Source organism: Miniopterus schreibersii, assembly GCF_964146895.1.
Source record: "Miniopterus schreibersii genome assembly, chromosome: 5".
In the NCBI taxonomy this organism is placed as follows: domain Eukaryota; kingdom Metazoa; phylum Chordata; class Mammalia; order Chiroptera; family Miniopteridae; genus Miniopterus; species Miniopterus schreibersii.
This window is the reverse complement of record NC_138106.1, coordinates 65,693,541-65,706,664: the sequence shown is the minus strand read 5'-3', so window position 1 is coordinate 65,706,664 and position 13,124 is coordinate 65,693,541. Positions and strand designations below refer to the sequence as shown.

At 38.5% G+C, this 13,124-nt stretch overlaps 1 protein-coding gene across 1 annotated transcript in view; it reads left to right on the top strand.

Annotated features, from left to right (window-relative positions):
* Positions 1–2,328: 2,328 nt before the first annotated feature.
* IMPG2 (interphotoreceptor matrix proteoglycan 2) overlaps positions 2,329–13,124 on the top strand; it is a gene marked incomplete at both ends in the record, with an annotated part of 56,220 nt that continues 45,424 nt past the window's right edge. The window contains 4 exons of the mRNA XM_081138041.1: positions 2,329–2,410; positions 2,860–3,111; positions 8,985–9,151; positions 12,105–12,136. Coding sequence (XP_080994167.1) covers positions 2,329–2,410; positions 2,860–3,111; positions 8,985–9,151; positions 12,105–12,136 — 533 coding nt within the window. The remainder of the gene's footprint in view (positions 2,411–2,859; positions 3,112–8,984; positions 9,152–12,104; positions 12,137–13,124) is intronic.

The following is a 13,124-nucleotide window of genomic DNA, read 5'->3' as shown; positions in this document are numbered from 1 at the left end:
TACTTCATTCTGCAGTTTGAACAAAAGAATTCCAAAGTTGGAAACCTCTTTAAACTTTATGAACACCTGTAATAAAAGACAAACAGTATACATTAGTTTAGAAAGAATTTTCATATTTCCTAATCTTTCCCAGCAACCCAGTGATATAGGCAGAGATGATCATACCTAATTTCTTTGGTGAGTAAACCAGTTCAAAGAGTTTAGGTTTACCAAAATCAAATATTAAGTGTTAAAAGCAGGATCTGAGCCAAGGTTTGCCCAGGGTTTTTCTCATTCTAAGTACAGAAATGTTTCTAGAGTACTGTGATTCTCAGATTTCCTGGCTTGTTGGAATAGCCCACCAAAAAGAATTTCCAACTAATATTTGCCACCTTAAAGTTCTCCCTTGGTTTGAATTGTCAACCTGAAGCTTTTCTTTGAACTTTAAAATTTCGTTTAGTAAAATTTTCAGCTTTTTCCTCCTACTCAACAAGTTTGGCAAATAAAATTCTGATCAATATATTGCAAATGCTGTGCACATGTATTTAATGGTCATTTAGATTCGTGAGCTTATATAAGGGCTGAAAATGTGGTTTGTATGAGTGTTACCAGAGAATCAAACTTCTGTGGCTTGTGGGAGAAGGTTCTTGCGATATCTTTAGAAAATGAATTTTCTAAGATTCTCGTGGGAGAATGAGATGTAGTAAAAGGCTTTATTTGCATTCGTTGGGTTGCAAAGTCCCATGTCCCAAAAAAGGTGCAGCTGGGGTTCCAATAGGGCCAAAAGCAAGGCCAGCATCCAGAGCTGCTGTTCCATGTTGCAGCCAGTGTAGTTCAGCATCCAAGCTAATTAAAGTCCATTAGTCCATTGTGTGGAGCCCCACACAGCCGCAAACCACGTAAACCACGAGGGTGCAGGGGAGCGCATCCCCTGCAACAGCAGTCACGGGGGCGCAGGCAAGCAGACAAGAGAGCATGCTGCTTTGTGTAGAAGTTTAAATATTCAGGTTTCTCATGCTTATAGTGGCCATGCCCATCCTGGCCACTAATATGTTCCCAGGTGTGACTGGCAGGCAGACAGGCACCTTCCCACATCACTCAGCCCTTACTGGGCGTGCATCTAAGCTGCCTTTGTCCAGTCCCTTCACTCGTCAATCAGCAGGGAACAGACTTGGAGAGTGTTAAATGCAGCTTTTTGGAAAAGCTGTATAAATGGCATGCCTATGTTATCTAGTCTTTCCTGTTAATAACCAGATTATTACAACTGTATCATGAGTTTGTATTGAAAAGTGTGCTTGATAAGCTTTTCCTAAAGCATGAAACAGGATGATTTAACACACTTTAGGGTTCTCCAGACAAATGTGCTTTAGGTCTTTATAAAACATTATTTATTTTTTTAAAAGAGAACTTCTCCAGAAGTATATAAGATAAATTCATTGCTATTTGATAGTGAATTCTAGTTTCCACAAGGATTTTAACTAAATTGCTTTGTACTAGGTTTATTTGATGAAAGCAACTGTCTTAATGCAAAGAATTTTATCTGTTCCTATTGGGTAAGGGATAACACACTGGGCCTCATGTTTAATACCAAATCAAGCAAAAAAGTTGTCACATAGCTATCCTTTATGTTGTGTGTGTAATATGCACCAGGCACTAGTCTAAGCATTTTCTGTATATTACTTAATTCAGTCCTCACAATAGCTCTATCCTGAGTTAGCTTTACTACTACTATACTATCCTATTTTATAGAGCAGGAAGGAGACATAGTAAGTGGTTATAGTGAAAGATCTTCAAATTTTTTATCGAGGAGGGAAATTTAAGGACAGTGGATTTATTACAAAGAGAAACAGCTCCAAGAAAATTAATTTTGTGTGTGTAGCTCTGTACTTCTGAATTAGGTATAGTCAATTGGGGCATTTTATGTTTACAAATTGTAGGTATCAGAAGAACCCAGAGAACATGTGACTCTATAAGGTTTGACTAATAGATTCAGAAAAGTTGTGAAACTTAGTGAAATATACATGAAACATTTTTATATGGCTGCTTGTTAAAGGCAAGGAGAGTGTTAGTAAAGAGCTTAGCTGGCTAGATTAGAATAAAGAAACAGTCTCTCCATCTGCTAATTAGCTTATCTCTCCTGCTTCCATTGTGTGCTGAAGAGAGAAGGCTGGGAGGTACTTTGGAACAACACCATTTTTATTTAAGCTCGTTTATTATGGTTTTGGAATGTTTGCCGATTCTTGAACATAAACTTTTAAATGTCAGACCTTTCCTGTAAGAAGCAGCTTGAAGGCTCTGGGCGCTCAGATAAGGATTTTGGCCTCTCCTGATCCCTTTGGTTTTGGCCAAATGATTATGTTTCATTTTGGGAAGATTTCTTTGGGTATTTTGATATTTGTCCTGATAGAAGAAAACCTTCCATCGTTAACAGGTACTTAAACATTGACATTGTTTTTTTATCGTTTATATCTGCATCTAATTCTCTCTAAAAATAATATTTGATGTGACTGCTATAAGAAATGGAATCTAATACTAGCCTATTACTCTTTGATATTGCTTCATTTAAACTGTTTTAAAAATCTCTGCCATAGCTTTGGTTTTCCTCTTCATTAGTATTTCCTGGTCAAACCTTATTTCCTTTTCTTTCTTGTGTTGAGATTGGATGTATACTTGGCTTCAGTAACTAACAATCTTGAAACGAAGGGGTAGGAATGAGATGGAGAAAAGCTGGAAAGCTTCGCTCCTCCCTAGTGCACGCGCGTCTCTGGTCTGAGGTTGACTTCGAAAAACCCAACGGTGGCCCAAATCTCAGTTTTTCTTTATCTTCTGTGCTTTCTCTTCATTCATCCTCAGAAGCCTGTTTACGCTGTCACTCTGTAGCACAAACCTACCTTCCTTTAGAAGAAACCCAAGCACCCAAGAGCGCCCTTTCTCTTCTCCTGACCGACTCCGAGCCTGCAGGCCCGCCTCTGGCGGGTGGAGAGAAGCGACGGCCGGGCCTCGGGGGCGCAGAGGGGCGGCGGTGGCTCCGGAGGCGGCGATCTCCTCTCCGGCCCGATGGGGTCAAAATCTGCCCGGGGGAGAGCGTCCCCGAGGCTGTGGCAGACCATGTGAAGTACTTCCAAGTCCGAGGTGAGCAGACGTCCAAGCCCCTGGGCTCTGAAATGGAGCTCAGACGTGGTTTCATCGCATTTGTTGTGTCTCATTTTCATTGAAAATTTGTCATAATTTAGGCAGGGACTGAGCCAAATAGCTTTCTACTAGCTACGGACAAAGGACTTGTTGAGAGTGTAGTATTTATTCACCTTCAGAGGAAAGTGGACATTGTTTAAGAGAGAGAAGGATTTGAATCTTTTTAAGCACTTCAAAAATACCAGTTTAGGATATGGGATAAGTTAATTATAATTTCTACTTCTTCATTATAGTCATTTGCCTAAATATACCCACAACATATATTTACCAAGCTATGCTTCCCTATTTAACTAATTGGTTCTTTATATACATAAATATGTAATCAATTTCAATATTGTATAGTGTAGACATTCTATAGGCTCATGCTGGTTATTGTCGAGGCACCTATAATACTTGGGCAACTAAAATGATGGCACGTGTCACAATGGACCCTAGTGCAACAAAACTAGGATTTTATTTTATTTTATTTTAGTTTATATTTATTTATTTAATTTTTAAGCAAACAGTATTATTTTTGATTTCATACCTTTTTATTATGCAAAGCCATTCTCTGTTGCCTCTATTTACTAACCAAAATTGCTTAATTGACCATAATATATCCCTTAACTATTTGGAGGACTTCTAAACTTTGCTTTTTGCCCCTCAAGAGCCAATAAAAAGCCCTAAATGTTTCTTTAGCTCTTACTGTTTCTTGGGCACTGGGCTATATGAACCTTTAGTCTGAGCTGCTATTTATCTTCTCCTGATTTTCCTCCATTTTGCTCTTCCTCTCTTCCCCCCTCACTAAAGCAAGTGTTTTTTGTTTTTTGTTTTGTCCCTCAAGAGCCAATAAAAAGCCCTAATATGGCTGTCTTTTTGTTTGTTTGTTTGTATTTATTTATTTATTTATATTTAAAATATTACAAATGTCCCTTTATCTCCCCAATGACCCGTTCCACCCCGTCCCACTCCCCTCCCCAGTCCCTCTCCCCACCATTGTCCGTGTCCTTGGGTTGTGCATATATGCATATAAATTCTTTGGTTACTCTCTCCCCCTCCACCCACCCACCTCCCTCCCTCCCTCCCACATTCTTCTGTCTCATCTATGCTTCCATGTCATTGAATCTATTATGCTCGTCAGTTTATTAAGTTCTTTAGGTTCCACGTATAAGTGAGATCATATGATGTTTGTCTTTCTCTGCCTGGCTTATTTCACTTAGCATAATATTCTCCAGGTCCATCCATACTGTCCCAAAGGGTACGAGATTCTTCTTCTTTACAGCTGCGTAGTATTCCATGGTGTGAATGTCCCACAGCTTTTTTATCCACTCATCTACTGATGGGCACTTGGGCTGTTTCCAGATCTTAGCTATTGTAAACTGGGCTGCTATGAACATAGGGGTGCATATATTATTTCTGATTAGTGTTTCAGGATTCTTAGGATACATTCCTAGGAGTGGGATCACTGGGTCAGCAAGTGTTTTCTTTTTTTTTTTTAATTTAATGACAGATATTACATATATTTATATACTTGATTTTTTTGTTAAAGTGGCATAATGTATTAGTACGTTTTTTTTGTTTTGTTTGCTTGTTTGTTTATATATATCTCTTGATTGTATTGGGGGCTACCAATACATTATTAAGCAATACGCTTCCTTTTTGCTTTTTAAATGGAAATCCATTGACCTAGCCTTTTGTATGCAGGGCATATGCCAGAAATGGCAAATTCCAGAGAGTAGGAAGACAATAAAGGAACTGAAGATGAATGAGAATCACAGTTTATAATTGATCAAAATATGATTTCTACTACCTGGATTTTAAAAAATATTATTTAAAAGTTGACCAGAATATCTAGATAGCTGCTTGTTAAATAGTAAAAAGTAAATAACCAATTGTAACCAGAGGAATGTGGTGATTATCCTTCTTGTGTTTATAAAATTAAGAGGTACTATTGAAAAAGAAGCCAACAAAAAGAAAAATAAAGCATTCCTAGAATAACTGACTTTAAAATACAAATGCTATGAAAGGGATTGTTGGAAAAGGGCTTTCTAAAGTTAAAAGGGCTGGCACAGTACATCAAGATTGCAACAATGCTGATATAACTGTTACTGTCGCTGTAAAGAGTAAATATTTCATTTCCTATATTTTTGAAAATTAGGAAAGGGGAATATTTCAACATAGGTCTTGATTTAGAAGAGATTTTGAAGAGATCATTGGTTGTGCCATAGAACCAAAGCCTTGGAAATTGGAAAGATCCATTTACTGTCCAACCAATAATCTTAGCTCTTCCCACCAAGCTTATTCAGTCTAATGGTTTGCCCAATTTTTCCTTCATAGAGTGTTTGGCACCGGTTGCTAGTTAACAGATTTGAAAACTATCTCCACTTAAGGAAGAAGCAACAGCATTTAACCTAATTATTTGTAAAATTAAACAGATATTTAGGGTGCTTAGTGTAGAATGTAATTGATAGTTTCTTTCAAAACATCTTATTTGTAGTTGGACCTTTTAAAATACAGCTTTATTAAGACATATTTTGATGGATTATAAACACATGTTATTAAAATGTATCTTATGAAAGGAATAGACCATCAGCATTCAAAAGCAGCTTTGTGTTTAGGCAACAGAACACTCTACGGTATGTCTCTCCATTGGCAATCAATACACTGGCAGCAACTTTGGAATAAAAATTAAAAAAAGAAAGAAAAGTAAAAGGAGGTAAAACCCCCTTTATTTTCTCTATTTAAACTCAAACAGAAAACAAACAGCAATTCTGTTATATACCAACATTTTCAAAGTACCATCATTTGTATAAGAGTAGGACTAAGAACAGAAATGTTTACAGAGATCCAAACGTAAGTGTAAGCAAGCGCCTCACACAGCTTTCTGGTGGTGCTCAGGAGGAGCCACTTATACCAGCTGCTCTATGGTAATTTTATTGTATTTGCATTATCACATTTCTATCTATCTATCTATCTATCTATCTATCTATCTATCTATCTATCTATCTATCATCTATCTATCTATCTATCTATCTATCATCTATCTATCTATCTATCTATCTATCTATCTATCATCTATCTATCATCTATCATCTATCTATCTATCTATCATCTATCTATCATCTATCTATCTATCTATCTATCTATCTATCTATCTATCTATCTATCTATCTATCTATCTATCTATCATCTATCTATATCTATCTATCTATCTATCTATCTATCTATCTATCTATCTATCTATCTATCTATCTATCTAATCTATCATCTATCTATCTATCTATCTATCTATCTATCTATCTATCTATCTATCTATCTATCTATCTATCTATCATCTATCTATCTATCTATCTATCTATCTATCATCTATCTATCTATCTATCTATATCTATCATCTAATCTATCATCTATCTATCATCTATCCATCCATTCAATCATCTTAATTCTTGGACGTATTTCATAAGTTAAAGACATCAATACATTTTCCCCATACACTTAGCGTGAATATCTTTAACTAGAGCTTAATATTTGTTTACCTTTTTAAATGCATGAATCTTGAGCACGCCTGTTTGTGTCCCTTTCTTTGTAAAGTGTCTGTTCCAGTCTTTAACCTATTTTTAAGATGGAATTATTTGCTTTTTTTAAATTAGTGAATTGTAGGAATTCTTTACATATCCTAAATCCCAGTTCTGTGTCAGATATATGTATTTTGAATATCTTCTGCCAGAGGTCTAGCTTGGATATTCATTTTAATAATAGTGTCTTTGATGAGCAGACGTTTTTAGTTTTTGATGAATTCCAATTTCATTTATTTTATTTTATAGTTGTTCCTTCCCATGTCCTGTCTATGAAACCTTTATCTATCCTCAAATCATGTAGATATTCTGTGTTTTTTTTTTAGGGCCTTCATAGTATTAGCTTTCCTATTTCAAATTATTTTTCTGTATATTGTGGAGAAGTTATTGAGATTTATTTTTTCATTCCTTATAGATATATAGTTATTTGGTCACACAATATTTTTTATACTTTCTCTGAGTCACCTCATTTTATAACCAGATGTTAAAGACATTCACTTTTTGTTTGTTTTTGCCAGTCCTGACTTTCCCTTTTGCATTGTCTGCTGGTGTTTACTAATTTTCATTTGGAAGTTTTAACAAGAAGAAAGGAAGAGCTATGCATCTACCAGTGATCAGCTCTGCTTCAGTTAGTCCCTGCTGGGCTCTTCTATATGTTGTAGGATCAAAAGTTCTAAAGAGCAGTAATAAGGATACAGTTTTAACTGAAAGAGAAATTAAGTTTGTAACCCTAGGTTCAGTTTAACCCTAAAAAACCAACTGATAGAGAGTCCTACAATGCTCGAATATTCACTCTCTGTTAAAGCTTAAGAGTTGATTTTTGTCTTAGACTGTCTTCTTCCATCACACGACTGTCAGAACACCCGAATCCAATATGATAGTAACATCTGATATTCAGGTAGTACTACGCAGTGTATAAATTACTTTCACAGATAAGATAAGTAGGGCAGTAATTATTTGTACCATTAAAAAAGAGAGATGAATACATTGAAATACTGAATGGCTAGGTAAGTTACCCATGGTTAACACTCTAGTGTGCGGCCAAGTTAGGGCTAGAATTTACATCTTGTGATTCTGTGAGTTTAGGGGCTTGACCTCAGTGTGCGGCCTGGTAAGTATTCAGTCTTCTTGAGATGAAAAATAATTCCTTTGATCTCCATTTATATTCTTCTTTCTCCCTTACTACTCTCCTCTTCCCTCCCGTCTCAATCTGTTGCCCACTGTCCTGCGTCTGGCCACTGAATGCTTTATAAAATGTGCAGGTAGCCTGTTGAGCATCCTTTCAGATTTGATGCTATGGACTAACTTAGTAGATGGATTGAATTCGTTTTTATTTTACTACTATAGGACATTTCTCCTCGATATCATTTAATGTTCTTTTTAATTCTCATATCTTTTTTAATTAATAGATTTTACTTTTTTAGGGAAGTTTTAGGTTTACAGAAAAATTGAGAAAGTCCAGAGAGTTACCTATAGTGCCACTGTCTTCCAACATTTGCCCCGCTTACTCACATCCTGTATTGGTGTATCACATTTGTTACGGTTGATGAGCCGGTATTGACATGCTACTCTTAAAGTTCATAATTTACATTAGGGCTCACTCCTTGTGTTCTACATCATGTGGGTTTTGGCAAATGTATAATGACATGTATTAACTATTACATTATTATACAGAATAGTTTTACTGCGCTGAAAATCCACTGTGTTCTATCTAGTCATTTCTCCCTACCCCCAACACCTGGCAACTGCTGATCTATTTATAATTTCCATAGTTCCGCCTTTTCTAGAATGTCATATAGTTGGAATCATGCACTCAGATTGGCCTCTTTCACTCAGCAATATATATTTAAGTCCTCTCCTTGTCTTTTCATGGCTTGACAGCTCATTTCTTCTTATTGCTGAATAATATTTCATCACCTGGATGTATTACAGTTTGTTTATCCATTCACCTATTGAAGTATGCTCAATATCAGCTCCACTTTTGTAAAACATAAACATGGATTATTTTTTTAAGAGATAGAGGAAAAAAACCACCCCGCCTATTAGGAGGTGAATCAATCCCCTTTGCAAGGGAAATGGAAAAGTTTAAGCAGGGCATGCAGAAACAGAAGAGCTTTGACTGGGAATCATTCCCACACCCCTCCAGAAAGGACACTGTGGGCAAGAGTGTCTCGGGAATCTGAACAAATGGGTCCATGATCATTGTGAGAACCCCAGAATGTGTTAACTTTTCATTAAAATGCCTCTCCTGTTTTTCAGTGTGTCAAGAGGCTGTCTGGGAAGCCTTCAGGACCTTTTGGGATCGACTTCCTGGGCGTGAGGAATATCGTTACTGGATGAACTTGTGTGAGGATGGAATCACAACTGTATTTGAAATGGGCAAAAATTTTAGTCAGTCTGTGGAACACAGAAGCTTAGTTATGAAGGTAAGTGTAGTAACGAGGGAAGGAATTGCTGGACTATTGTAGGAGTGTGTATAGATTGCTAGGGCCTAAAGGAAGAGAGACCAAGCTGCGAACCCCGGCATCACTCGTATTTGTGGAATCAGGCTATTTGAGTGAGCTGCCCTAGGGCATGGCCTAGTCTTTGAAGCCCTAGCTCCGGCCATTATAATAAACTGTTAATGCAGTAAGAGCCTCAGCCTTGTTTATAAATGTAAATATTTGGAAATAACAGCAAAGATTTAGGCTAAGAATATAAACCTCTGAGAGTTCTTATCCTATATTATAAAACCAGATGGGCTGGAGCTGAAACTCAGACCCAGTTCTCTTTTCCAAAATCCATGTTCTTTGCCGTAAACCATTGTGCCTCCCTTCTCAGTCATTACCAGTTTACGCACTGGAGGGGCTAATACGGAATGGCTGTTCAATGAAAACACACACACACATTTATATCAGCATTGCCTATCTCATTGTGTTCCTGATACAGGATCAACTGATAGAGCAGAAAATATATATGATGTAGAGTTATTATTACTATAATAACAGCCTCTTTTGATGTTACATTATGTCAACTGATGGTCACTGGTGCCAATTCCATGCCAACAGGATCCCCAATTTGGGGTACAGTGAAGAAGGAAACTGCATTCAGTGTAAAACAGCTTGTGATACAGCAAGGCTATGAGAACAGCATGGCTGTGAGGCTGCCTTGGGGTCAGGTCCCTCTCTGGGTAGACCGCTCTCTTTTGATCCCCACTGATCTGCTCTGCTTCAAGCCCATCTGCTTTGCCCTGTGCTGCGGCGCTCCACTCTGCTCCAGGGACAGGCCTTCAGCGCTTCAGCTCCTCCAGAGAAACTCAAAACTCTCAGCACTGCATTGCGAAGGGAAACTGCTCTCCCAGACCCAGAGGGGAGCTGACTTATTTAGACAGAAGTCCCCGCCCCTGGTCTCTGATTGGTCTGCCTTCGTGCAAATGAGGACTCCAAATCCTTGCAGTTTGATTGGCCCAAAAGGCACTGTCCTGATTGGTCAGAATGGAGTCACTCTTATTGGTCAGTGAAGAAGCTGATGGGGGGGGGGGAGGGAGATAGCTGTGCAGCTCTGATTGGATAGGGAAAGCCTCAGTTCTATTGGTTGAAATAGGATTCCAGCAACTCCTTTATAAAGGTTCAGGCGGCAGAAACAGTGCAGGCAGGCAGGCAGTTCAGAGCACACGTGTGTCTGAAATGCAGTTTGCTTGAGAGGCCCTGTGTAGAAATGGCTGCTAGGCTTTTAAAAAATTTTTTAACTTTCAGCCCAATTAGCTACCAGGGAGCCTTTCTTAGTAGGTATCTTGTTTTTCAGGGTCCACCATTAGAAAGTGTCTCTTACAAGTGGAAATTTTAGTAAATTTAGTTTTAAAGACAAAGGAGATATACTTTGAATAATTATTTAGTAGAACATGCAGACAAAGGGGGCAATATGTTACCTGGATTGCATCTTAAATAACAAGTACAAATTAGCTAAACGAGAAGGAGTTTGGGATGGACATTCTAGGCAGAGAGGAAAATATGGGCCAAGTGTTGTCCCCTTGTAGGGAGGGACTTGGGCCAATATACCAGAAGTGACAGGAGATCAGGCTGGAAAAATGAATAATTTAACATGTTTGTATTTAACTCTCTAGATAATAGGAAACCATTGAAGGGTTTTAAGTAGGTGAGTCACAGGGGCCGATTTGATAGTTTTCAATTTTAAAAAGGTCATTATGGTTTTTAGACTCCATAGGATGGAATAGAGGGGACAAGACTAGAACAGAGACCAGTTTGGGTGCTGCTTCAGTGCTCCAGGCCTGAGGAGATGAACGTACTAACTAGACCATGAGCTGGATAAAGGGAGCACGAGAGGCCTAAGAGGGAAGCAAGATTAGCTATGCCTAGTCTTGTTTGGATTAAAGTCATGGATTGTTGAGAGAGGGATAGGATGAAGGAGTGACCCAAGAAGCCTCCCAGTTTCTAGCTCGGATGACTTGGACCAAGAACTCAGGCAGGGAAGCAGCTTTGTAGATGGCAGGTGGAGACAGCCCACTTTTGATTGGAGCCATTTGTGAAATATGAATTGCTTGATATTTAAGTATAAAAATATGGAGAGTGGTCTGGGTTATAAATATAGCTGCAGGAATCACCATCCTTGAGGTGGTAATTAAAACCACGAGAGTGGCTGAGATTATTTTATGAGAAGCTGTGGAGTAAGAAAAGCAGTGAGTTATTTATAAATATCATGAGAGTTATTTAGAGTAATAGTCTCCCCATTTTACAGATGCGGAAACTGAGCCCTAACACCAGAGAGATTTGGGGATTTGCCTCTATGGGACTTGAAACTAGGTCTTCTCACTCCTAGTTACTACTGTTCTTTTTATCATATTGGTCTCAAAAGAAAACCACTAAGTTAGAGGAAATTGGGGGACAATTTGCTTTGGAATGCGACAGAGGCATAATCCAATAATTGATACAAATTTCTTTTTGTCTATATTTTGGAGAAGCAGATTTATCAGTTATTTTATCTACATGTTTATATTATTCTAGGTTGAGAGTTACTATAAATATGTTAGATCACAAAATACTTTGATTCTAAATCCATGGAAGGTTAAGGTAAAACTCTACCAATCTCTTAATTTGTAGACTGTTTTGGAGTGATTAGCAGGTAAAGTCTATTAATCTCTGCCCATTAGAAGAGAGCACAGAAACTTTGGGGCACATAAACAGAGACTACATGTAGGGATGTTCTCACAGTTACAAAACAAACTTGGCATCATTACTACCTTGCTTTACCTATTTGTCTAACCATAGAGAATAAGATAGATTCTATAATGTTAGGGCATTAGTGTTTCCTATGCAATAAGTTTTATTTATAGCTTATTAACTGTCATTAACTCAGTTAAAAAAAAATCTTTGTTTTCTTTAGAAACTGGCATACACAAAGGAAACTGTAAGTGGGTAAGTGTCCTTTTCTCCCTAAGTTCATGTTTGGCAACAGAGATATTTCATACCTACTCCAATACTCACCCCAAATGGTCACTTTCTATTTTCTTGCCAGTTCCTGCAATGAGCAGGCCTGTGGGTAAGTCCCAAATGCTTTTCCTCATCTTGAGGCCACTTCCCTTCCCAGGCCACCACCACAGCCACTGTGCTTGTTTACTCTCTGACCGAGGAGGCAGACTCGTTGCTGTCTCTTGGGTAAGAAAGTAGATTCTGGAAATGAAATATGGGGTGACCTACTGTTGTTGAGGCTTATAGGCTAATGATAAGATTGCTATGAAGTGGTACACCTTAGTGGAGGACAGTTTAACAAATGATGGGTGGTGGCGTGGGTCACTTTACTGAGGAATGAAGACTATGATTTCTAAGTATAGGAATAGTATAACCTTGATGAATCCTCCAGTGTTATGAGCCTGGGCTTCATTGGCCTTTAGGTTTAGGGTTAAGGTCACTTCTGGCTCCTGAGCAGTAGCAGGACAAATAGATCATGAGAGCTGAGAGATTTTGAACTTAGAGGGGCTAAAGATTCCCAATTTTATCCATACTCAGAATATCTAGTTTAATGCCAGCGTATGAGCGATTACAGTGGCGCCTCGGTTTTCCAACGTCCCTGTTGACGAACATTTCGGGTTACAAACACCGTAAACCCGGAAGTAAATGCTCGCTTTTCGAACACGCCCCGGAAGTTAAACATGCCAACGCGGCTTCCGCTGAGGGCAAGATCCTGAGGCCCAGCTGTCGGCTGTGGATCCTTCGGTTTTCCAACGTTTCAGGACTCGAATGGTCTCCGAAACGGAGTACACTGGAAACCCGAGGGACCGCTGTGTTTGGAAAAGCGCTGCTAGGGCATGCACTGCAGGTCGGAGCCCAGGAGGGCGCCTCAAATGAAAGGGAAGGACATTGAAAAGCCAAGCAAACATGAGTGACCGGGAGGGAAACAGGACTC